General features: G+C 36.0%; 1 protein-coding gene across 4 annotated transcripts in view; it reads left to right on the top strand.

Moving 5' to 3' along the window:
* Positions 1–23,800, top strand: part of TGH (SWAP (Suppressor-of-White-APricot)/surp domain-containing protein) — a 114,121-nt gene that overhangs the window by 31,415 nt on the left and 58,906 nt on the right. For all 4 annotated transcript variants that reach the window (XM_090000519.1, XM_090000520.1, XM_090000517.1 and 1 more), the window contains 3 exons: positions 2,211–2,314; positions 4,855–4,916; positions 4,995–5,066. In XM_090000519.1, the coding sequence (XP_089856645.1) occupies positions 2,211–2,314; positions 4,855–4,916; positions 4,995–5,066 (238 nt within the window). The remainder of the gene's footprint in view (positions 1–2,210; positions 2,315–4,854; positions 4,917–4,994; positions 5,067–23,800) is intronic.

The following is a 23,800-nucleotide window of genomic DNA, read 5'->3' as shown; positions in this document are numbered from 1 at the left end:
CAATTCAATTATGCATAGAACAAAAATTGTTGGAACCGTAGCAAACAGTCTGTGTTAGCATGATGCCCATACAACAGGTCAATCAAGAAAGGTGAAAAGAAAAATGTATACAGTGACTTATCATTTCCGATTTGTTATCATTTGCAGGTAGATGAACAAGTAAACGCAGACAGTTATAGATACAAAAAAAACGGATACAAGATCAAGAAAGGTTGTTCATCACAAAGTCAACTATGAGTAAGAAAATAATCCTATCAAGCAAATGAATACGATCAACCCCCCCCCCCCCCCAAAAAAAAAAACGTTATGAATTTAAAGATTTAGGGTTTACCAAGACAACCGCCAAATCGATTTGATTTGGGGTTTTACGGTTTATCAAGAAAACCCCCAAATCAATTTGATTTGGGGATTTAAGGTTTAGAAAGAAAACCCCCAAATCAATTTGATTTGGGGATTTACGGGTTAGGGTTAGGCACGAAAGCATTTTTCCTTCCCAAATGCTGTCGTTACCCTTACCGGTAACCCCAAAACACAGCGTAGGATTTCCTACAACCGATAACAGCTTGGAAAGATCGTACACGCACCAATGATCGAGGTTTCCCTGGACCGACCCAATCCCAACTCGATTCATTCTACACCCAACAAAATCAGTGACAGCAAACCTACCTTTTTTTTTTCCTGCGATGGATGGAGAAGAACAAGGCCGATGACCGGGCTCAGGTACCTCCAAGATCGCGTTTCTTGCTGCACTTTGATGCTGTAAAGAAACGAGAATGAGAGGCTAGAGGTGGGGAAAAAGAAATACGGAGGGAGAGGTGCATGAGAGCTCAACCCTCTCCACCTACCTCCTTTATAGCGGCGACCCTCCCCGCGTCTCCGATGCCCTGGAAGACTTGGTTACCAGACTGTAACCCCTCCCCTGATCTCTGTTATATGCACACTTAGGCAAGAATCGTGCCCCAGGCACGATTCTTATACTCGGTTTTTAATAAAAAAGGGGTCCGGGTCCGAACCCGATAACCCACCATACCGGATCCACTCAAAAGTGGATCCGGGTCTGTAATAAATTACGAACCTATTCAACCCAATATCTTTTAATGTGAATCCATTGACGCGAGTTCGAACTAACACTACTTGGGCAAAACCTTAAGTGGACCTATTTGGTTCCACGGTGAATTTGACCCGACCCATATAATTCGTACCTTACTGCCTACTGCATTTGGATCCAGTGAAGGGATCCAAGACCCGAATCTCCCTATTTTTCGTAGTTATTACACTCTAGCTTGAGATTGCTGTTTACAATAGATAACCTTTTTGAGGACAGAAGATTGTTCACCGATTATGAATGCCTCACAGATCACACTTTCTGGGTAGGCTTTCAGATTCAGGAGCAACTACATTCACTTGCCAAGGAGCCAAGGCTTATCGTGGCCCCAAATGGTCAAGCCTTACTGACAGAGGGCCCCATGTAAATTTGTATTATTGATATTTCAATTCTTGTTTGGTAGTCGAATCAGGAGTGAACACATTCTTTCAGAAATGAAGGCATTATAATGACGAACATTTGGAGAAGGCTGCAAACTTAAATTCATAAACTCATTTGAGTCTAGTAAACCTTTTCCTTCCAGCTGCTGCATTTGAATCATATACTCAGCCGCTTACCACAGGTCATCCAATAGTCTATATACCTTCATGCATGCCAGAGCGTGGTACATTCTCCTTTTGCTCTTCTCATAAAAGTGACCACTCAAGCAAATGGTAACCATGTTTTAACTACAGTATTGAATGTCAAAATAGGATTTGTAATGCTGACTCAATGCAGAAGAGACAATACTTAAGGGTAAATTGCTTAATGATGGGTGATGACACTCAAAGAAAATATTAATCCCAGGTAGCTTAAGTAGTGTAGGGTGAACCAAACATTAGGCCTGAGAAGTGAATGGGGAAATACGACCTTCAGGGCTGAACCCATGTAGATAAGGGGTAGCTGTGATTGTGACTACAGCAATTTCTTGCAACATTGTATATATAACACGTTATGTCCCGCAGGTAAATACCCAAAAACGATCTATAATAGAAAATATTGTTCCTTGTGTATGGTCTCATTCAGTATATTAGTACTTTGGTAACATATTTGATAACCCATGCCTTCCATGCATTCCATTCCATAAATTCTTACACTTTATATGCAATTACATCCCAAATTGTAGGAAATGGATGGCGATACCTTGAGCACTTCTTTCCAATTTGATACATTTGGATTTACTGCTGCAGAAATTGCTCGAAAACAAGCTGAAATGGAGCATGCGAAGAGGTCAACCATGTTTTTGTTTTCTTATATTATTTAATTTCATATTAATATTTCTTGAAGATTTTATTGAAATGGTACTCATGAAAAAAATGGGGAGGATGCATTTTATTCATTCTTGTATACTTATTTTTATTTATGTTGGCTTTTTAGTTGAATGTCTCTTGGTTAACTTCTCAGTTATTAGCATGTTTACTTACCATGAAGTAAGTTTGAAGACAGTGACATTAAATAGGAAAGGGAAAAGAAACCTTTCTGTGTTCTGGATGCTTCTGGGAGCCGTATAGAACAAATAAACAGTTGATGAGGTTTCCTTATTGTAGTTTATGTTAACAGGCTTCAAAAGAAATAGATTCAATGTGTCCGTTGTGCTACTTAGTTCTTTTACCTATATTTGTGTTAACCCTATGTCAAACTAAAAATATTGGTATTGCTTGGCACCTCCTCTCTTATGTTTTTTCTGTAAATATTTGCAACCGCTACATGGGAAGCATTACGACAAAATTATTTTCATAAAAAGATTATATCAGCTTCTTTAATTAGAGGAAACAATGAACTTGGACATTTTTGTGTGCTGATTGTGTTGTACATTGTCTTTTATCTTTGAATCTTAGAAGAAGCTAATTTTTTACTGCTTCTTGGTTCTTTGTATTTAATTTCATTCTGCAGGCACTTGTTTAGACATTTCTATCAAACAACCATTATCATGGGAATGACTACTCCAAAAAAGACATTTTCAACGCTGTTACAATTAGTTATCTTCCCACTTTTAGCTACATAAATGGGAATTAATAGATTTTTGATTGTTCACATGGTATCAAGCAAGTTATTGAAATATGAAATCTAATATCAAATTTCAGAGCTTCAAATTCATGCTGCTTCATATAATTGGAAGGAGGTGGGAGGAAAGGGAGCTATTTTTCCATATTTTTGTAATGTAGTTGGCTCTTCTTTTACTCAAATCTAGTCAGCTAGTGCTTAACCTTATGTGGTTGTCCCTTCTAGTCTCAAATTTGAGATTGTTTTTGCCATGTTGATTATCAGTCCAGAATTTTCATATTGTTTGATCCACACTCATTTTATTGAGCTCTCCACCTTACGTTGAAATCTGAAAGTCTTGTTACAGAAAGACTGGTAGCCACCAGAAACACAGGCTACAAGTTCTCACTAACATCTGGAGTGGCAAGCAATGATGTAATAAGGAATTAATACAACTAAAAGTGGCTTAAGTTTAGCATAAAAAAGACAAAAAATTTAGAATTCTCCATTTGAGATGGTTTGGGCACGCTATGCAAAAGCTTGAAATACACCTAATGATAATACACATATTGATGATGGTAGTCCATTAAAAACTAATGGTACACTTTAAAGTATAAATAATTGGAGAAATAGGGCTTTAATCTATGAAGTTTGAGATATGAATCAAATAAATTAGTTTAATCATCATAAGATGGCTTGTCCTATCTACATGGTTCTGGGTCTGGCTTTGCAGAATTTGTTCATGTATTTTATCTAATGGTAAATCATGCACAACTCATATTTTACAGGTTGGACCTGTATTGAATGAGATCTATTGATGATCATATTTTGTGTCATTTCTTGCATTAACACTACTGCTAATTGATCTCTTTATTGGCAATTTCGTGGTATTTGTCCAAAATTTCTTCTTAGGTGATGGATGATAATCGAGGAATTCACATGAGTGCAATGAACATAATATATCTTTCAATAATGTGTAAACAGCATCTAGAGGGAAATGGCATAATTTCTCTGAACATCAATTAAAGAAGATATAATATCCCCCATGTACATACCCCTTTCCCAGCTACAGTGGGACCAATAGATCTCTCAAGACCAGCCACTGGTTCTTCCTGTTCTAGATTTCAGTGCACACGTTGCTGAATTGGTAAAGTGATTCATACTCAACCGTTTCCATGTTTTTTGTGTCCAATCTGACAGAATGATATAAACAAACTTAAATATTTTCCTTTGTTATATGTAAAATTCACATTATATAATATGTGCATCTAAACAAGTAAAAGATAGGAACCCTATAAATGAACATATATTTGAAAATAAGCATTAGAGGTCTATAATGAATTTAACATGTTTATTGAACATCCAACACAGATGCATAGACATTTAAAGTGACCAGATCTTTATGCTCATTTTGATTTCCATTTTGGATTATCAAATCTTTTTCTTCTCTAAATAAATTAAATATTTTCCTGATTTTCTTCTTTCTCACTCTCTTTAATATCTGATTATTCAACTTTCAGAATGTTTCTGTGTCGAGGACTTTGTCTTCTGGTAACACTGTATTCATCTAATTATTCAACTTTCAGCATGCTTTTATTTTGTTAAACTAGTAGGTGGTATTTTTTCTTATGTTCAGGTATAACATTTTGATTATATCTTCTTCATATCTTCTCACCTTCTTCTAAAGTAGAAGAGATTTCAATAATGTGCTATGGTTTTAACAAGAGTGTCGAGTGAGGGAAATGTACTTATTCTATATTCATATCTTGACTTTTTCCTCCTTGCAGGCCTTCAGCTATTCCTGGACCTGTTCCTGATGAAATTGTTCTTCCTGCAACAAAATCTGTTGGTTTGTTTAATCTGTTTCAAGATCTAGTTTTTTCAATTCTATTATCTAGATAACTGGCTGATTTTCATCATTTAATAGGGTTGGCATTGTTGCTGAAAATGGGATGGCGGCATGGCCATTCAATTGGCCTTGGACATGATGTTATGCATGGTATGGTTGTACATGCTATTTCTGTTCTGTTTTTTCTTAGCTTCATTTGCCTCTTTACCACTGTACGTGCCACAATATTTTGTCAATAGTGTTGCGTAGAATGTGTGTGAAGCAGTTTTATCACTCGTCATTCCTAGTGGATGTTAAGTCTAACACAAATTTCTTTCCCCAAATAAATTTTAAGCTAGAGGTTCCTTGTATTAGTTGCCAACACCATGTGTAATTAAGTAAATTTGAAATATTGCATTATGCATTAAGTCTTTGGTATTATGCTTTTATGAACTTACTAAAATTTGCTTGGTGGCAATAATCAATAAAAGTCATAAACATGGATTTTAGAATTTTCGAACAGTATGAAAAGGCCTATGCAATTGTTGGTGCCATTTCTATTTTTCTGGTAAAAAACTGCTCGTTCATTCGAAATAAGGAAATGCTACTCAATCAGCCCCTTTGAGTATACAAATTTCATGTGTAGAGCTATACAGTCTCAAAAGGAAGACTAGTTTCTTGCAGAATTTGCACTAAATTTTAAGAGTGCTTCTTATGATATATATGCATGATGAAAAAAGAGAGAGAATTGAAATGCTTAAACTACCTTTGTAGACGAACATAAAGACAAAATGAGAGGAAAAAGACAAAAGGCAACCCACAATTTATGTACACATTGACAAATACTTTCTTGTTGTTATTCAAACTCTAGGGCACACTCATAAGCCACTAAGGGCATACTCACAAGCCACCAATGCACACTCAAAAGCCACTAAGTGTTAGATTTTGAAATTTCACCAGACCCGGTCTGCAATGGGAAGAAATGTGAGAAGAAGAGGAGAATAAGAAGACACAGAGATGTTGGGGGCTGAAAAGGTTCACGTTTTTCAATAATCATACGTGACCTATCTTCTCATATTTATACATAGGGTACAATGATTTTCATGGACATAACTATCCTACAGTAAATACAATATTACAAGTGTATCCCAGTAAAAACACGTCAATCACGCAAATCACAATTTGGGACTGGATTAGATCCAAACTGATCCAGCCCATTTCACGACACTTAATACCCTCTCTTAAGTTGTGCATGGTCCTGTACCATGGACAACTTGTTCTTCAAGAACCATAATTTGTTTTTCGTCAATCCCTTTGTAAATAAATCTGTTACCTGGTTTCCTGTAGAGATGAAGTGAGGCTCAATCTCTTTATCTTCAACCTTTTATCGAATGAAATGCTGATTTATCTCAATATGCTTTATCTTACTATGGTAAATAGGATTAAAGAATATTTTGATGGCACTTTGATTGTCGCACAATAAGATAGATTTCGAGATCGGTTCCTCCAATTTATTCAATAAATGCCTTGTCCATGTGTATTCAGCTTCAGTACTTGATCTGGCTATTGCCTTTTGTTTTCTACTACTCCTGGATACCAAGTTTTCCCCAAGAAAGATACAATACTCGAAAACCGATCTTCTTTCATCAGGATCTCTTGCCCAATCCACATCACTATAGACCGCGACGTCATGCATATATTTTCCTTTCCAATTTTTCTTATATACAAGCCCATCTTTAATTGTACCTTTCAAATACCTTAACACTCTTGACTGCATCCATGTGTCCTGTTCGTGTCTCATGCATGAATTGTGACACTTGATTGACAGAGTAAACAATGTCAGGACGAGTAAAGCTAAGATATTGACGCATATCGACTACACTTCGATATCTTGTAGGATCTGTGTACAAATCTCTATCCTGTGAATCGAGCTTTTGATGTAAACACTCGGTGTAGACAAGGGTTTGCTATCTTTTATACCAATTTTTTTCAACAAATCCAATGTGTATTTATGTTGTGTTAGAGTCAAGCAATCACTCTTCCTGTCTACTTTGACTCCAAGAAAATATCACAAATCTCCTAGGTCTTTCATCTTAAATCTTTGACTTAAGAGTCTCTTTATTTCTTCAATGTGGTTTATTAAGTTCCTTATGACAGTAATATCATCAACATATATCAGCAACAGGGTAGTGGTACCTTTGCCTTTGAAGATGAATAATGAGTGGTCCTAGAGAGATCAACATAACCCATGTTTCTGTATTTCCAAGGAGAAACTTTCAAACCATGAGCGTGAGGCCTGTTTCAAACCGTAGATGACTCTTTTTAATCTGCATACATGTGTGCTCAGGTCTCCCTCAGCATATCCATGGGGCTGTTTCATGTAAACTTCTTCCTTCAAATCTCCATGAAGGAATACATTTTTGACATCCAACTGACTCAATACCCATTTATGTTAAACAACTAAAGACAATATAATTCTTATTGTTCTCATTTTGACCACGGGGCTAAAGGTTTCATCATAGTCCTGGCCATATTCTTGTGTAAACCCCTTTGCAACAAGTCTGACTTTGTATCGTTATATGGTCCCATCGGGTTTGTACTTAATTTTATAAACCCACTTGGAATCAACAACATTTTTGTCAGCGGGTCTGGGAACAATTTCCCATGTTTGACATTCTTAAAGCGCTTCCACTTCATTCATGGCCTCAATCCATTTGTTTGATTTTGCAGCTTGATGAAACCCCACGGGTTCATCATGGTTATCAACATGAGATAAAAAGAGCTGAAGACCCATATAAAAATTATTGTATTGACCCACCTGTCAATAGGATGTCTGATTCTATTTGAACTCCTTACGTTCCCAACAGACACACTATGTGAGGAACAAACGGAGGATCTTTTTCTCTTCGCATATAGACATACCCTTTAAATTTATCAATAGGGGGAGATTGTGGGCCTGCATCTTCTTCAACATGTGGAGCTCCACCATCCTGAACGCCGGATTGAATTAAACATGCTTGGCCTGAATCAATGTCATCTTGATCAACAGACTGTATTTCCTGAGTGCATTGAGATGAGCAATCACCATAAACACTTGCAAATAATTATGCATTTAGCTATGGATGCTCAACTTTTTCTCTGGGGATTCTTTGACAATACATCGCCAAAATCATTCTCGTCAAACACAACATTTCTTGAAATTTTAATACGTCTAGTCACAGGATCATAACACCGATACCCTTTGTAATCATCTGCATATCCTACAAACTTGCACTTGGAAGCCTTTGGCTGAAATTTATTCCTAAGAGAATCATCAATATGAACATAACAAGTTCATCCAAATACATGCAAAGCATTATAATCAGGCTGAATACTGAAAAGAGAAAAATATGGTGATGTTATGCAAAACTGTCATGGCCAGACGGTTTATAATATAAACTGTTGAATGAAATGCTTCTGTGCACAGGCTAATGAGAAGATTGCTGTCATGCATCATGCTTATAGCCTTTTCAACAATGCGTTTATGCTTTCTCTCAACAATCTTATTTTGTTGAGGCGTACGTGGACAAGACACTCTACGCTTTATTCCATCACTTTGGAGAAAATCAATAAAGTCCTTTGATGTATACTTACCACCTCCATCACATTGAAAATACAAAATATTGGTAGAGAAATGGTTTTCGACAAAGGCATGAAAGTTGTGGAGTAGGTGAAAAGTTTCTGTCATGTGTTTCATAAAGAATATCAAAGTATAACGAGAATAACTGTCAATAAAAATAAGATGATATCTACTGTCAAAAGTAGAACAAACGGGTGCAGGACTCCAAACATTTATATAAACAATTTCAAAAGGTTTTGAAGTTCTTTGATTTATAGAATCAAAAGGAAGTACATGACTCTTATGTATTTGACAACTGGAGCACTTTTTATTATTTTCCTCATGAGTCAAACTTGACTTAGGAATTAATTCACTTGATACAAGTTTCTGAAGAAAGGAATGACTACAGTGACCAAGTCGACCATGCCAAAGACTTGGCTTATTAAATTTAGAAGGACTAAAAACAGACTCAGGACCTGACGAAGATGACTCAGACTGACTGCAATGAAGGCTTCAAGACAGAACTTGTATGTGCAAATGGATCTTCCTTGAAGATGTACATGTTTCCTTGTCGCTCCTTTTCAGCGAATATTTCTCTCGTTTGAAGATCCTTGACACGCAAAGAACAGGGAGCGAATTCAACATAAGAATGCGTATCATCAACAAGTTTAGACACAAAAATAATGTTCCTTTTAATATTGGGGGCATGAATAATACTTGACAAATTGAGAGATGCTTTTCACAAAGGAATGATTGCATTTCCAACATGAGAAATACGATGGCGAGATCCATCTCCAATAACAATACTATTTTTACCAAAGTAAGGAACCGAGCTTGAGAGCTTACCAACATCCGCCTTAACATGGGTCGCTGCTCCTGAGTCAACATACCATAACCCTTGATCATTTTGCCTCAAGTGTAGCCCAGACAATGCAACCAACAAAAATTGTTTCACCTCCCCATTGGTTTTAGTGACATTATCTTCTTTTTTGATCTTAGTGTTTGGAAACTTTTCTTTATTTTGAGAATTAAATCAACAATTTGCTTTAATATGTTCCTTTTTATTGCACAAGTAATACGTTGAGACAACTTTGATTTTGGTTCCTTGTATTGGAGTTGAATGACATATTGGGTGTGATAAGCAAACCTGGACTTGCATATCTGCCACGACCTCTTCTTTCTCTGAAGCTATTTCCTCCACGACTGTGACCAAAAGAAAACCCAGTAGCTAAAACATCTTGAGAATCTGGTTGAGCACCAGAATCTTCAACAATGCCTTTTAATGACATCTCATACATTAGAAGTTTTGCCCGGAGGTCCTCAAATGTGGGAAGTATGGGTAAACACAACAATGATGTCACTAATACATGATAATCTGGGCCCAAACCATTCAATGTTTGTTGTACTTTATCCTTGTCTGGCACTTCACATCCAATAATGGCTAGTTGATCTTAATGATATTCACCTTATTCAAGTATTCCATGATGTACAGGCTGCCTTTTCTGAGAAGCTGTAATTCACTCTTGAGAAACAAAACTCTGGCTTCAGATATTTGAGAATATGTTTGCGTTAATCTGTTCGACAATTCCATCGTTGAGCAGCGGTCGGGAATAGCAATCAACACTTCCTGAGACAAGGTAGAAGTGGTGTAGTCAATTAATGCAAGAGACATAATCTAAATTACCAATAAGCTTAGAAGATTCCGCCCCTTGTGCATCTCTTTTCTTCTTTGCGATGAATTCTGGTGGGGCTGGAATTGATCCATCCAGATGATCAAAGAGATCTTGGCTCCTAATAAAAGGAACTATCTGTATCTTCTAAGTTAGGAAATTCGAATTATTCAATTTTTTCAGAAGCAAGCTGATTAAGAAAGTTTGCTGAGTGACCAGACTGGGTTGAAGAAGAATCCATGATCATGAAGTAAGGAAATATGAAATGAAAATGCTCGAAGAAGAGAAGCATTTGAGTGGTTAATCAAAGGCTGACTTATTGTGACTCTTTAGATTCAGTTCAAAAGGATAGTGAACCTGTCACAACTGGATTTGGATTTGCAACTGCAGTCAATCTACTGCCTTTTTTTTAACAGAGATCAGATCACGTGAATATTCAGATTACCACTTCAATGTACATGAATCAAGTCACTTAAATATGCAACGTTTGATTAACATTAATAGACTTAAGGAAAAGAGATTTTTATACCAAAATCAAGACAAAATCGTGTTTTCAGATAGATCAAGGATCAATTTCTAGATAAGAATATAAGAACAGAATTTAAGGAATCGTGATTCTAAGATGAATAAGATCACGAGGTTTTCTTGGAATGCGGTAGCAATTCAAGAAAGTAGATTTTAGGGAATACATGTTTCAAGATGAGAACACAACATATTTTAGAAACTCGTGAACAGATGTTTAAGAAAAACATGTTTCAGATGAGAACACGATAACACAGATTTCAAGAAAGAAGCAGGAACTGAGAAACTTAGAAACAATTAGAAAAATCGTATTTCAGATGATAATACGATAACACAGATTTTGAGAAAGGGAAGAAGAAACGAGAAACAATCAGAAAAGAATATTTCCTAACTGAAATCATATATTAATCTCTATGGTCTTACCTTTTGGAAACAATACCAAGCCCTAGATCCAACCTTGCTCTGATACCATGTTAGATCTTGAAATTTCACTAGACCCTGCAATAGGAAGAAAGGTGAGAATAAGAGAAGGAGAATAAGAAGAAGACACAGAGATGTTGGGGCTGTTCACATTTTTTCAATAATCATAAGTGACCTATCTTCTCATATTTATACATAGGGTACAACGATTTTCATGGACATAACTGTCCTACAGTAAATACAATATTACAAGTGTATCCCAGTAAACACATCTATCAGGCAAATCACAATTTGGGTCTGGATCAGATCCAAACTAATCCAGCCCATTTCATGACACTTAATACTAAGGGCACAAGAGAGAGAGAAGAGCACACATAAAAAGAATATTAAGTACTAAATCAGTGGGGTTAAACTCCATTATATATATATATATATATATATATATATATATATATATATATAACATAAAATGATCGTATCGTACAATTAATTTGATGTGTTTCCCTAAAAACTATACAAATTTCAATATGACCATACTCTACTGGAATAGAAATATGCTCTACAGACTGGAACAATCGAATAATCTATCTTTCAGAGGATGTTTCGACTCAGATTGTTCCTCCTAAACATGCGGACAACAAACAATATAGGCGAACTTGAGGAAGTCCGCATAAAATATATGCATGATTTGAGGAAGTCCACATAAAATATATGTAGACTTCCTCATTTTGTTCGAGTTTGATAGGATGTTCCCAAATATTATTATGCAAACTTTGTGAAGTTTGCAAAAAAAACATGCGGACCTCATTTTAAATGGGCGTTTGCGGCACCCGACGAACAAACGATATTTTGCACAAACATCGTGAGTTCTGCACATGTGAAGGGTAAAAAGGACAATCTAGAACTGGTTATTTGTGTTTTTGGACATGAGAAAAATATTGAAAATTATATGGTTTTTAGAGAAACATATCAAATTAGCCGTACATTACGACAATCATTTTCCATATATATAAAAAGGAGTGGCACTAGGCATTAGTCTCTCCTAACAACTACCACAAAGGCTACAAAAATATAAAAAAGTAAAAAATGAAAGCACAAAGAACACAAAATAAAGAAATACAAAATATATCAAGCCTAAAATATATTCTAATAATCTATACATCAATTAATGTGCATAGTTGTTGGGAGCTTCTTCAAGCTATGCAAGACTTTTTTAGGCGAAAAGCTTTCTTTGGACAACCTCAAGTCCCAAGTGCAATATCCATATATGCTCATTTTTCATTTAAGAAGGCATTTTTAATGTCTATTTGATATATAGGCTACTTTCTGAACGAGACAACGACTATAAGGATTTTTGTAATGAAGTGTGCAGAATTACAAACAAAGTGCATAAGCACATACACAAGTCCAAGAAAGGACAATACAAGGGCACAATACAAGTACAAAAGTGCATACAAAGACTTCAAAGAGTCTAGAACATAAACACAATCAACATAAAAAACATATCTTTTATTGCACTAAAATGCTTAGGAGAAGCATGAAAAAAGGGACAAGTGTCCCTATATTTACACATTACAATAGAGGAAAAGGGAAGAGCTCCCAACAACGGGAGCATCTCCCAATAGTCACCTTTTTGACTGGTGGGAGCAGCTTCAAACAATCACAAATGTGGCTATTGGAGGCAGACCTTTTTACATAAATAAAAAAAGTAAAAGAGAAAAAATATAAAAACTCTTCCTAGTGAACAATACCTATCACAAGTATGAAATGACCAAAATACCCTTATTAGGTATTTTGGTTTACATAAATAAACAATATATATATATATATATATATATATATATATTTTAACACCCCCCTCAAACTTAAGGTGAAAGTATCGAAAGTTTGTTAAGGAGAAAAATAAACAGAGGTGCAACAAGCGCTTTAGTGAAGAAAGCTGCAAGCTGGTACTCCGATGTAACGTATGCTGACTCAATAGTTTCTCTCAGATATTCATTGCGTACGTAATGACAATCCATCTCAATGTGTTTGGTTCGCTCATGGAAGGTGTGGTTGCTCGCAACGTAGATTACACTTATTATCGCAAAACATCTTCAAAGGATTTGAGATGATCACTATCATATCTTTAAGAAGACTTCTTAACCACACAAACTCTATTGTTGTCGTTGCCATTGCACGATATTCAGCTTGTGTTGAGGACAAAGATACTTTTTGCTGCTTCTTGCACCTCTACGAAGTTATAGAATCTATTAAGAAAACACAAAAACCAATAGTTGAGATTCTATAATTAGGGTTTCCTCCGCAATCAACATCAATATAAGCAAGTGATTTTAAAGAGGATGAGGCTATGGGTCGAATAATCCTTAATACTACACTCATGTGCACAGTCATTGGTGCATGCTTGAATTGGTTGACTGCATGGACTGCACGAGCTATGTCAGGTCTGGTAATGGACATGTAGGTGAAGGATCCGATCAACTGTCTATACGGTTTAGGATATTCAAGAAGAGTCCCATCATTAAGTCTTAATTTTGCATTAATAACCTCAGGAGTCTTCACCTTCTTATCATCAAAAATACTTGCCTTAGCACAAATGTGAGCTGTCAGCTTCATTTGAGATAAGATATATCCTCTGGAGTAATAGGTAACTTCAATACATAAGAAATATCTCAAGAAACTCGGATCAAACATATCATTTTTTTAAACACAGATTTAATTTCACTAATTCCCTTTTTATCACTTCTTGTAATTATCATGTCGTCAACATATAACAACAATATCACAATATTTGTACTTGTATTTTTAACAAAGAGAGCAATGTCAGTATAATATAACATGATCGAAAACCCAATTTTATTATAAGAGTACTAAATCGGTCATACCAAGCCTTGGGAGCTTGTTTAAAACCATATAAAGCCTTTCTTAATTTTACAAATTTTCCTTGTTCAATCTTAAAACCCCACGGAGGATCCATGTAGACCTCTTCACTGAGATCACCATTGAGAAATGCATTTTTGATATCTAGTTGGTAAATAGGCCAATTTTTGGTGGATGCAACAACTAAGAGAGTTCTACCCATAGTCATTCTGGCTAAGGGGCAAATGTTTCTTCATAATTGATTCCATATTGTTGTCTTTAGCCTTTGGAAACTAAAGGTAAATTCACTATCTCCCAAGTATGGGCCCTACGAAGTTCTTCAAGTTCTACATTCATAGCTTCAACCCAATGAGAACAATCTTTGGCTTCACTATAATGAGAGAGTTCATGATAAGAATGAATGGTTAGAAGACATGTCTTATAGTTTTGTGAGAAGGATTCGTATGATACAAACCTATTAGGTGGAATGAAAGTTCTATTGAATTTTGTAAGAGTGGTATCACTATTTGACACATCTTAACTTGAGGTTTCATTTAATGAAAGGTCTTGAGAGTATCTCTCATAAGCATTTGTTTGGTTTTCATGACTACGCCGGGTATAAACTTGAATATTTTGACAAGGGTTCTCAACTAAATTATCATCATTGTGAAATGATTCCAAATTACCACTATCGGTATTTTGATCATACAAAGAGATATCATTATCATAACTTAATTCACCATCTTTTGATCCATGAGAATCATCTTCATGCCTTGGCAAAAAATCAAACAAGAAAGCATAGTCTACTTCTTTGTTACTTTTTTTATCAAAACCATTTTCTTTTTCTAAAAAGTTCACATCCTTAGATAAGTAAAGTTTGTTATTCTTAGAATCGAAACATCTATATCATTTTTGCGTTTCTCTATATCCCATAAAGACACATTCAATTGCTTTTGGAGACAATTTATCATTTTTGTGGAAAAATACAAAGCATTTATAACAAAAATTTGTAATCTTTTGAAATGGCATTTTGAATAAATTTTCAAATGGAGAGGTATTTTGCAAAACTGAAGTGGGCATTCTATTTGTTAAATATGTTGAGGTTAAGACGACTTCGGCCCAAAACTTTTTAGGAACATTTTTACAAATGAGGTTCTAACGATTTCTATGATATGTTTATGCTTTGTTTTTTCTGCCAACCCATTTTGTTGAGGGGTTTTAGGACATGATCTTTGGTGATAAATACAATTTTTATTTAAATAATTTTGAAATTCATTTGACATATATTCTCCACTCGAATCGGATCTAAGAATATAAATGCTACTTTGAAATTGATTTTTGACCATCCTATGAAATTCTTCAAAGAAGAAAATAATATTTGATTTTAAATTAAGAAGGTAGACCCATGCATATCTTGTGAAGTCATTAATGAAAACAACATAATAGGAGTAACCACCCTTTGATATGACCAGAGAAGGTCCCCATACATCCGAATGCACCAACTCAAAAGGTCTTTTTGAGACAAGTTCTTTGAGGAAAGGGAATAAATTGCATTTTTCCAAAGATACAATCTTTACAAGTAATATCTTTTTCATTCCAATAAGTCTCCGCAAATGGGAATAGATGCATCTTGGAAAAGCTTGGGTGTCTAAGTCTTTTGTACCATATTTCAATATCTTTTTCTTAGATATTTACAAAATGACTTAGAGGGAATAGACAAAAAATCCATGTAATAAAGATTGCCTCTTCTAGTTCCTTACCCAATTTGTTTCCCGGACTAGATATTCTGCACGGTGCAACCTTTTGATGATAAAGAAATTTCACATCCATAATCGGATATTTGAGAAATGAAAAAATATTTAAATTAAGTTTAGGAACAATTCTTATTTTTGGAACAAGAATTTTTTTAGAGGAGTTTGAATTTAAAGTCCTAATGGTTTCAATTTTCGATTGATACTCACTAATGGCTTTGGCACGATCATCTCCTTCAATAATTTTAATTTGTTTTCCTTCTTTCTTGGTGAACAAAGGTTGAGGTTTGGAAATTGTGCCCATCACATATCCACAAAGTTTCTTTATTTTAAGATTATTCTCTATGGCAGAAGCCCACATCATATAGTTTGTGCTATTTAATTTGAAGAAAAGATCTATCTTTGAACCATGCTCCATTTTGAATATGAGAATAGAGAGTTGCTCTCCCAATCCTTCGTAAAGAAGTAAATATGGAAGAATATCTCTATTTGAATCACGTCAATCACCACGAATACACGAACACTTGATGGCCACTCTCCATAAGTCTAAAAACACTATGACTCCGATACCGTGTAATGAAGTATGCAGAATTACAAAGAAAGTGCATAAGCACATACACAAGTCTGAGAAAGGACAATACAAAGGCACAATACAAGCACAAAAGTTCACACAAAGACTTCAAAGAGTCTAGAACATAAACACAATCAACATAAAATATATATATTTTATTGCACTAAAATGCTTAGGAGAAGCATGAACAAAAGCTTAAAAAGGTGGCTTCCGTTGGATATAGTCCAAGTAATTCAAGTGAAGAATCAAGAAGAGATGGAGTTTAAGGATTCCATTGCTCAACTTACGGAAACTCTCCAACAATTTATAAGAATCAACTCTTCCACACCTTCCACCTTCGGTGCCGCTGTCTCATCAACTCCCGGTATGTCCTCTTGGATCTTTGATTCGGTGCCTCCTTTCATATGACTCTAAATGATATCTTTTATCCAAAGCAATTCTTAACTCTTTTAAATCATTCATTTTTATGGTCGATGGAACATCATTAGATGTTAAAGAGATGGGAAACCTTGAAAAAGTTTTAAGTCAAGGCAAAAAATTTGATGTTACAAAAATTAGGATTATTGCAAAACTTAACTTACACCTTTTTTTCGTTTCTCAAGTAACCGATTTTATATGTAGTGTTTTTATTTCACCAACCAATTGCTATGTGCAGGATCTCCGGTTCGAGAAGCGGATTGGGCAATGCCGTATATGAGGAAACCTATATTACATAAATTTTTTGTGTTTGCCATCCAAATCATTTTGTAATCATGTCCAATCTAAAGATATTGTTACTTGGCCCAAAATGCTTGGTCACCCTAGTGTTTTTAAGTTGTATCTTTTTTCTTTTTTGGAAAAAATATGTAATGAAAAAGAATTTATATGCAATGATTGCATTCTTGAAAAAATGCGTTCTCTTGTCTACACAAACTTTATTTTCAAGAGACCATTTGAATTAGTGCATTCGGATGTATGGGGACCGGCACCCATTATGTCTAAATGAGGATATTCATATTACTTTGTCTTTATTGATGATTTTATGAGATATACTTGGGTTTACTTTATTAAAAATAAATCCAATGTTTTTTCAGTTTTTAAAGAATTTAATATCCCTATTCAAAATCAATTTCAAAACAATATAGCCATTTTTAGATCCGATTCCGGAAGTGAATGCATGCCAAATGAATTTCAAAACTACCTTAAACAAACTGACATTATTCATCAAAGATCTTGTCCTAAAACTCCTAAACAAAATGGTCTTACCAAAAGAAAACATAGACATCTTATTGAAACAACAAGAACTATTCTTGTTTCTAAAAATGTTCCAAAGAACTTTTGTGCTGAAGCCGCTCTTTCCGCAATTTATCTTATAAATCAGATGCCATCCTCATCTTTAAAAAATGTTTCTCCCTTTGAAAAATTATTCAATTCAGATTTTAAAAGATTAAGATTTTTTGTTGTTGTAAATGCTTTGTTCTTTTTTAAGGACAAGATAAACTTTCACTAAAAGCTCTTGAATGCGCTTTTATTGGCTATGGTGAAAATTAAAAGGGATATAGCTGTTATGTTATTAAAAATAACAAGCATTGTATTTCAAGAAATGCGACTTTTCTTAAAGAACAAAATGGATTTAAATCTCAAAAGCCTAAGGAAGAGGTTGATTATTCTTTTATCTTTGACTTTTTGCCTAGAAATAAGTCTATAGATTTTAACAATTCTCATCAAAATGATGCATTATTTCATCAAAATGATGATTTTCAGAATGAGACTCCCAATGATATTCATGTGTGTACTCGGTGAGAGGAAAATGAACATCAAAATGCTTTTGACATATATTCTCAAAACATTTCCTTAGAAGACCAAGTTGAAGAATCCCTACCTAGGAGATCTTCTAGAAATAGTAGACCTCAAAAATTTATCATATGAATCATTTTTCCCAAAATATCGAACTTATCTAATGATGATCCATTCCTATAATGAGCCTTCCAACTTTAAAGAAGTCAATCAACATTCACATTGAATTGATGCTATGAGACTTGAATTAGAAGCACTCAATAAATCTAACACTTGGACAATTGTAGGTCTCCCTTTAGGAAAAAAGGCTATTTGATGTAGATAGGTTTATAAAGTCAAAACTAAGAGTGATGGGTTATTAGAAAGATACAAAGCTAGGTTAGTTGCTAAAAGGGTATGTACAAGAATATGAAATTGATTATAAGGTATGTCACATGGGTGCGGGTGAGGGTGCGACACGGGTGCGGCGCAATTCCAAAAAATTTGGACACGGGGACTCGGCTATATATATATATATTAAAAAATATATATTATAAATATATATATATATTTTAAATATATATAATTATATATAACAATAAATTAACACATAAAGATTGTAAATTTTAAAGCAAAAATAAAAAAACAATTCTTAACAACACAAACTTACCAAAATATAACACATAAAGAAGCTTGTGAGTGTGATAAACAACAAAACTTATCATAAATCTGCCTCATCGTCTGAATTAGAGGGAAGAAGAGGATCGAGGTAGTCCATATTGAGAGTATGTAAATTATGTTCTCCCTCCAAGTCAAAATCTTCTGGATTTACATCCCAATTCTTGGATGGTCCACAACTGCATCAAAAAATGACTATATTAGTATCTAACTTAAAACTTTGAATGCAAATATTTAAATACAAACTTTGAATACAAAAAAAAAGTACCTATACTCTTCTTTGGTGCGGCGAGAAATTAATCATAGATTTGAGTGAACATAAACCAAATCCTCTGCTCTTTTACTAGTGAGTTTGTTTCTTTTAATGTTGTGAATTTGAGCATATGTACTCCAATTTCTTTCACAACAAGATGATGTAGCAGGTTGGGATAACAACTTCATTGCAAGACGTTGCAAATTTGGTGTCTCTGATCCATATGTTGCCCACCAATTAAGGGGATCTTCCTCGTCCCTTGCCACAAGTGCTGCTAAAGAATCAAATCTCCTAGTAGAAAACTTGCCAAACTCACTATTTATAACCTTAAACATGTGAGGATCATTAAAAAGTCTTCCCAAATATATCATTCTATTTCTTGATATCTCAGGATCTTCATTTGGAGAAACACGACCAACACCTACTGTCAACCATTTTTTTGCGTAGTATTTTGGATTGAGAGAGTGTGCCATGCAATGCAAAGGTGTATTGCTTTTATCCCATCTTCTCACTAAAACTGAATGTACATGATTGTAAAATTCTGAATCATCAAGTGCAATATCTTTCTTCTCATGTTTAAAAATGATACTTTGAACTTTTTCAATCATATTGTCCCACATTTCATAAATTCTATGAAGCATGGGTACATCTCTGTCAACTTCTCTCAACATTTCCCAAATAGGCTTTGTAAATTCAACAAAATATGTAATTTTATCCCACCAAAAATCATCACAGATGCATTTTTTGATAGCTTGAGCCTTGACATCATCTTCAGTACGATAAAAATCCCAATCTTGATCAACCACCATCATCATCAATGCATTCTTGAGTTGCTTAATTCTTTTTATCATAACAATGAGAGAAGCAAAACGAGTTTCAGCAACTTTCAGTAACTTGAGATCAGAATGCCTATTAAATATAGAAAGGGCATGGTGATGGTTTACAACAAAATTTCTAATATTTCGAACATCATGTTCTATTTCCTCAATCCATAAGCACATTTGATGTGCATGTGCATCATCTTTTGATGGATTGCATATACTCTTAAGTCCCAAATTTAAACTGTGTGCTGCACAAGGAGTCCAAAAAATATGTGAATATGTATCTTCACTTGCTAAATTCATTCCTGCACGAATGCAAACTGGAGCATTGTCAATAATGATTTGCACCACACTTTCTTCACCCACTTCTTTTATCACTTCAACAAATAATCTCTTTAAATATTCAGCATCTTTATACTCTCTAGATGCATCAACAATCTTTAAAAAGATTGGCCCATTAAGTGAGTAAGTAATGAAGTTTATCAGTGACCGCCTTTGTATATCAGTCCACCCATCAGAAACAATCGACACTCCATATCGTTTCCATGCAAATTTTTGAGTCTCTAACAAGTCTTTAATTCTATTTTTTTCCTCTGCAAGAATGACTGTTCTTAGTTTTTCTGAACTAGGAGGCACATAACCACTCAAATTGCAATTAGCCAAAGATGTAATCATATCTTTCCAGTATGGACTTCTAGCTACATTAAAAGGAATTGAGCTTGAGTAAAAGAATCGACCAATCTTTTTATCAATTTCTGCTCTTGCCATGTTTTTGAATGACGCTTGTATTGTTTTATTGTTTTCCATCTTTCTTTTCTTTAAAAGCTCTTCTTGTATATCACTAGCAGTAGGAAAAGACAAATTAATCGAATCACTTCTCATCTCTGCAATTTTCTTCTTTTCAGCTTCCTCTTGTTCTTTTTTTAATTGCTTTAACATGTCTTTGTCAACCCTAGAACATGCTCTAATTCCTTGACCACGAATATGCAAAAGATGTGCTTTCACACGCGTATAAGAACCTGTGAAAATAGTCTTACATAGATTACAATGAATCTGCACATTCCCACCACCACTACTACTAGCTTTACCCCTTTTGTCACAAGCCTCCAAAGTGGTTGAGAAACTTCTAATTCAGGGTTAGAACTTGAACCAAATGTATTGACACTACCGCTAGAACTCGCCATTATATCTGAAAAGTGAAAACTGAAAAGAAAATAAGTAAATAAAATAAAGTTAATAAACACTTCAATATAATAGTAATAGGAGCTACCCCCTATCTAACGCAAAAAAGGAGGGGCAGGGCAAGCCCCTGCTGAACCTTATCCGTGCCGGGGGCTTCGCCCTTGCCAAAAAGCCAAAGGCAGCAGGGGAAACGAGGAGGGGCCGAGCCTCTCCTCGTTTTCCTTTTGTTCGGCAGGGGTAAGAAGGAGTGGGGGAAGGAGGTGGTTCGGCTGAAGGCCGAGTCTTGCCACGCCGGACAGAAGGAAAATGAGGGGTTGAGCCCCTCTTCTGTGAATCGAAGGCAAAGGGAGGGGCCGAGCCCCTCTTCTGCGAGCAGAGGGTGCAGGGAGGGGGGATGGGTGGGGGACTCGGCCTAGACTCAACCCCTCATTTTCCTTCTTCGATTCACAGAAGAGGGGCTCAACCCCTCATTTTCCTTTTGTCCGGCGTGGCAAGACTCGGCCTTCAGCCGAACCACCTCCTTCCCCCACTCCTTCTTACCCCTGCCGAACAAAAGGAAAACGAGGAGGGGCTCGGCCCCTCCTCGTTTCCCCTGTTGTTCAGCGTGGCAAGGCTCGGCCTGTCAGCCGAGCCCCCTCCTTCCCCCACTCCTACTTTGAACTTTTTCAATAAAAGGGAAACAAGGAGGGGTTGAGCCCCTCCTCTATGAATCAGACGCACAGGGAGGGGCCGAGCCCCTCTTCTGCGAGCAGAGGGTGCAGGGAGGGGTGGCGAGCCCCTCCTCTGCGAGCAAAGGGTGAAGGGAGGGGGGGCGAGCCCCTCTTCTGCGAGCAGAGGGTACGGGGGGAGGGGCTTGCCTGTCATAAGTGAAACGAGGAGGGGCCAAGCCCCTGCTCTGTGAATAGGAGGCACAGAGAGGGGCCAAGCCCCTCCTCTGTGAATAGGAGCCACAGAGAGGGGCCGAGCCCCTCTTCTGCGAGCAGACAGTGCAAGGGAGGCTGCGAGCAGAGGGAGGGTTAATCGACATACCTATTGAGTGTTGACGGAGGGGGAGACGGTGGCTGCCTGTGCGTACTGTCGCCGGAGTCTGGATCGCCGACGTGGGTAGAGGAGAAAGCTGCAGGGGCTGAAGGGGAGAAGCAAAATCGAGAGGGTAAGCCCCTCCCCCTGTCGATAAACCCCTTTTAGGGTTCGGCTGCAAAAAAAATTGGATCTGGGTCGGGTCCAGACCCAACCTGACCCAAATCCAAAATGTAATTTAAAAGTCGAAATGGACATTTTTGGACTCGCTCAAAGTTGACCGAGTCCAAAATGTGGACGGACTCGGCCTGGACTCGTTGACCGAGTCCGACTCGGCGTTGACCGAGTCCGGGCCGAGTCCAAAGCCACACCTGAGTCCGCACCCGTGTCGGGGCGTGTCGACTCGGGTGCGGCACCTCCTTAGCCGAGTCCGTGACATAGATTATAAGGAAACCTTTGCTCCGGTTGCTAGGATGACTAGTGTAAGAATCTTAATAGCCTTAGCATCTATTAAACAACGACCTATCTATCAATTAGACGTCAAAAATGTCTTTTTAAGTGAATATTTTTAAAGAAGTCTACATGGATCCTCCGTCGGGTCTTGAGACTGAGAAAGAAAAAATTCTTAAATTCAATAAAGCTCTTTATGGTCTTAAACAAGCTCTAAAAGCTTGGTATGATTGCTTTAGTAAAGTTCTTGATAATGGTTTTACCTCTTGTTATTACTGATACTACTCTTTTGTTAAGAATTTAGGTGATTACATAACTATTTTATTGTTATACGTTGATGACATGATCATCACTGGGAATGATAACAAGGGCATTGGGTTTATTAAAAATATTCTTAAAAGCAATTTTGATATGTCTGCCATTGAATTTTTAAGGTATTTTTTAGTGATGGAAGTTGCATATTCTCCTCGAAGATATGTTTTGAATCAAATGTAGCTTGCATCAAATATTATTTCTAAATCTGGCTTAACTGACGGAAAGAAAGTGAATACTCCAGAAGTAATCAACAACAAGATGAGAGCCGATGATGAAACTCCTTTAGAAGATCCCACTCCTTATCGTCTATTGATTAGATCACTAATATATTTGTCTATTACCAGCCAGATATTGCTCATGCTGTTCACAGTGCAAGTCAATTCCAAAATGCTCTTACTACTATTCACATGGTTGCCGTCTTGCGAATTATCATATATTTGAAGGAATCCATAACCATAGGACTATTCTTATCTTCTTTATCTCCTAATTTAATTGTTTATATTGACTTTGATTGAGGTGGTAACCCCAATGATCATATTTTTACCACAGGTTATTGTGTTTTTCTTGAAAAATCATTAATCTCTTAAAGATGTAAGAAACAACAAAAAAGTGTCTCTATCTTTCACGGAAGCTGAGTATAGGGCAATGACAACAACTACAACTAAACTTGTTTGGTTGAGAAGTCTGGATAAAGATATGAGATTCATTATCTCTATTCCTTCGAAGTTGTGTTGCGACAATAAGTGTGCCATCTGCATTGCTAGCAATTACACCTTTCATGAACGAAAAAAGTATATCGAGATGGGCTGCCATTATGTTCAAGATGAATTTTTATGAGGCACCATTCAACTACCATATGTCAGCTCACAAATTTCTTTACCAAAGCCTTGCCATCACCCCGTTTCTACTTTCTCCTAAGTAAACTCTCGGTGATCTCACCGTCTGTTTAAAGGAGTGTGTTAAAATATATGGATGTTATATATACATATATATCTCATATATATATGAATATATATTTATATATATATCTTTTGTAATGC

Source organism: Nuphar pumila, chromosome 3 (genome assembly GCF_984573655.1).
Source record: "Nuphar pumila chromosome 3, dmNupPumi1.hap1.1, whole genome shotgun sequence".
NCBI lineage: Eukaryota > Viridiplantae > Streptophyta > Magnoliopsida > Nymphaeales > Nymphaeaceae > Nuphar > Nuphar pumila.
The sequence above is the reverse complement of the archived record's forward strand: the minus strand, read 5'-3'. Positions and strand labels throughout refer to the sequence as shown.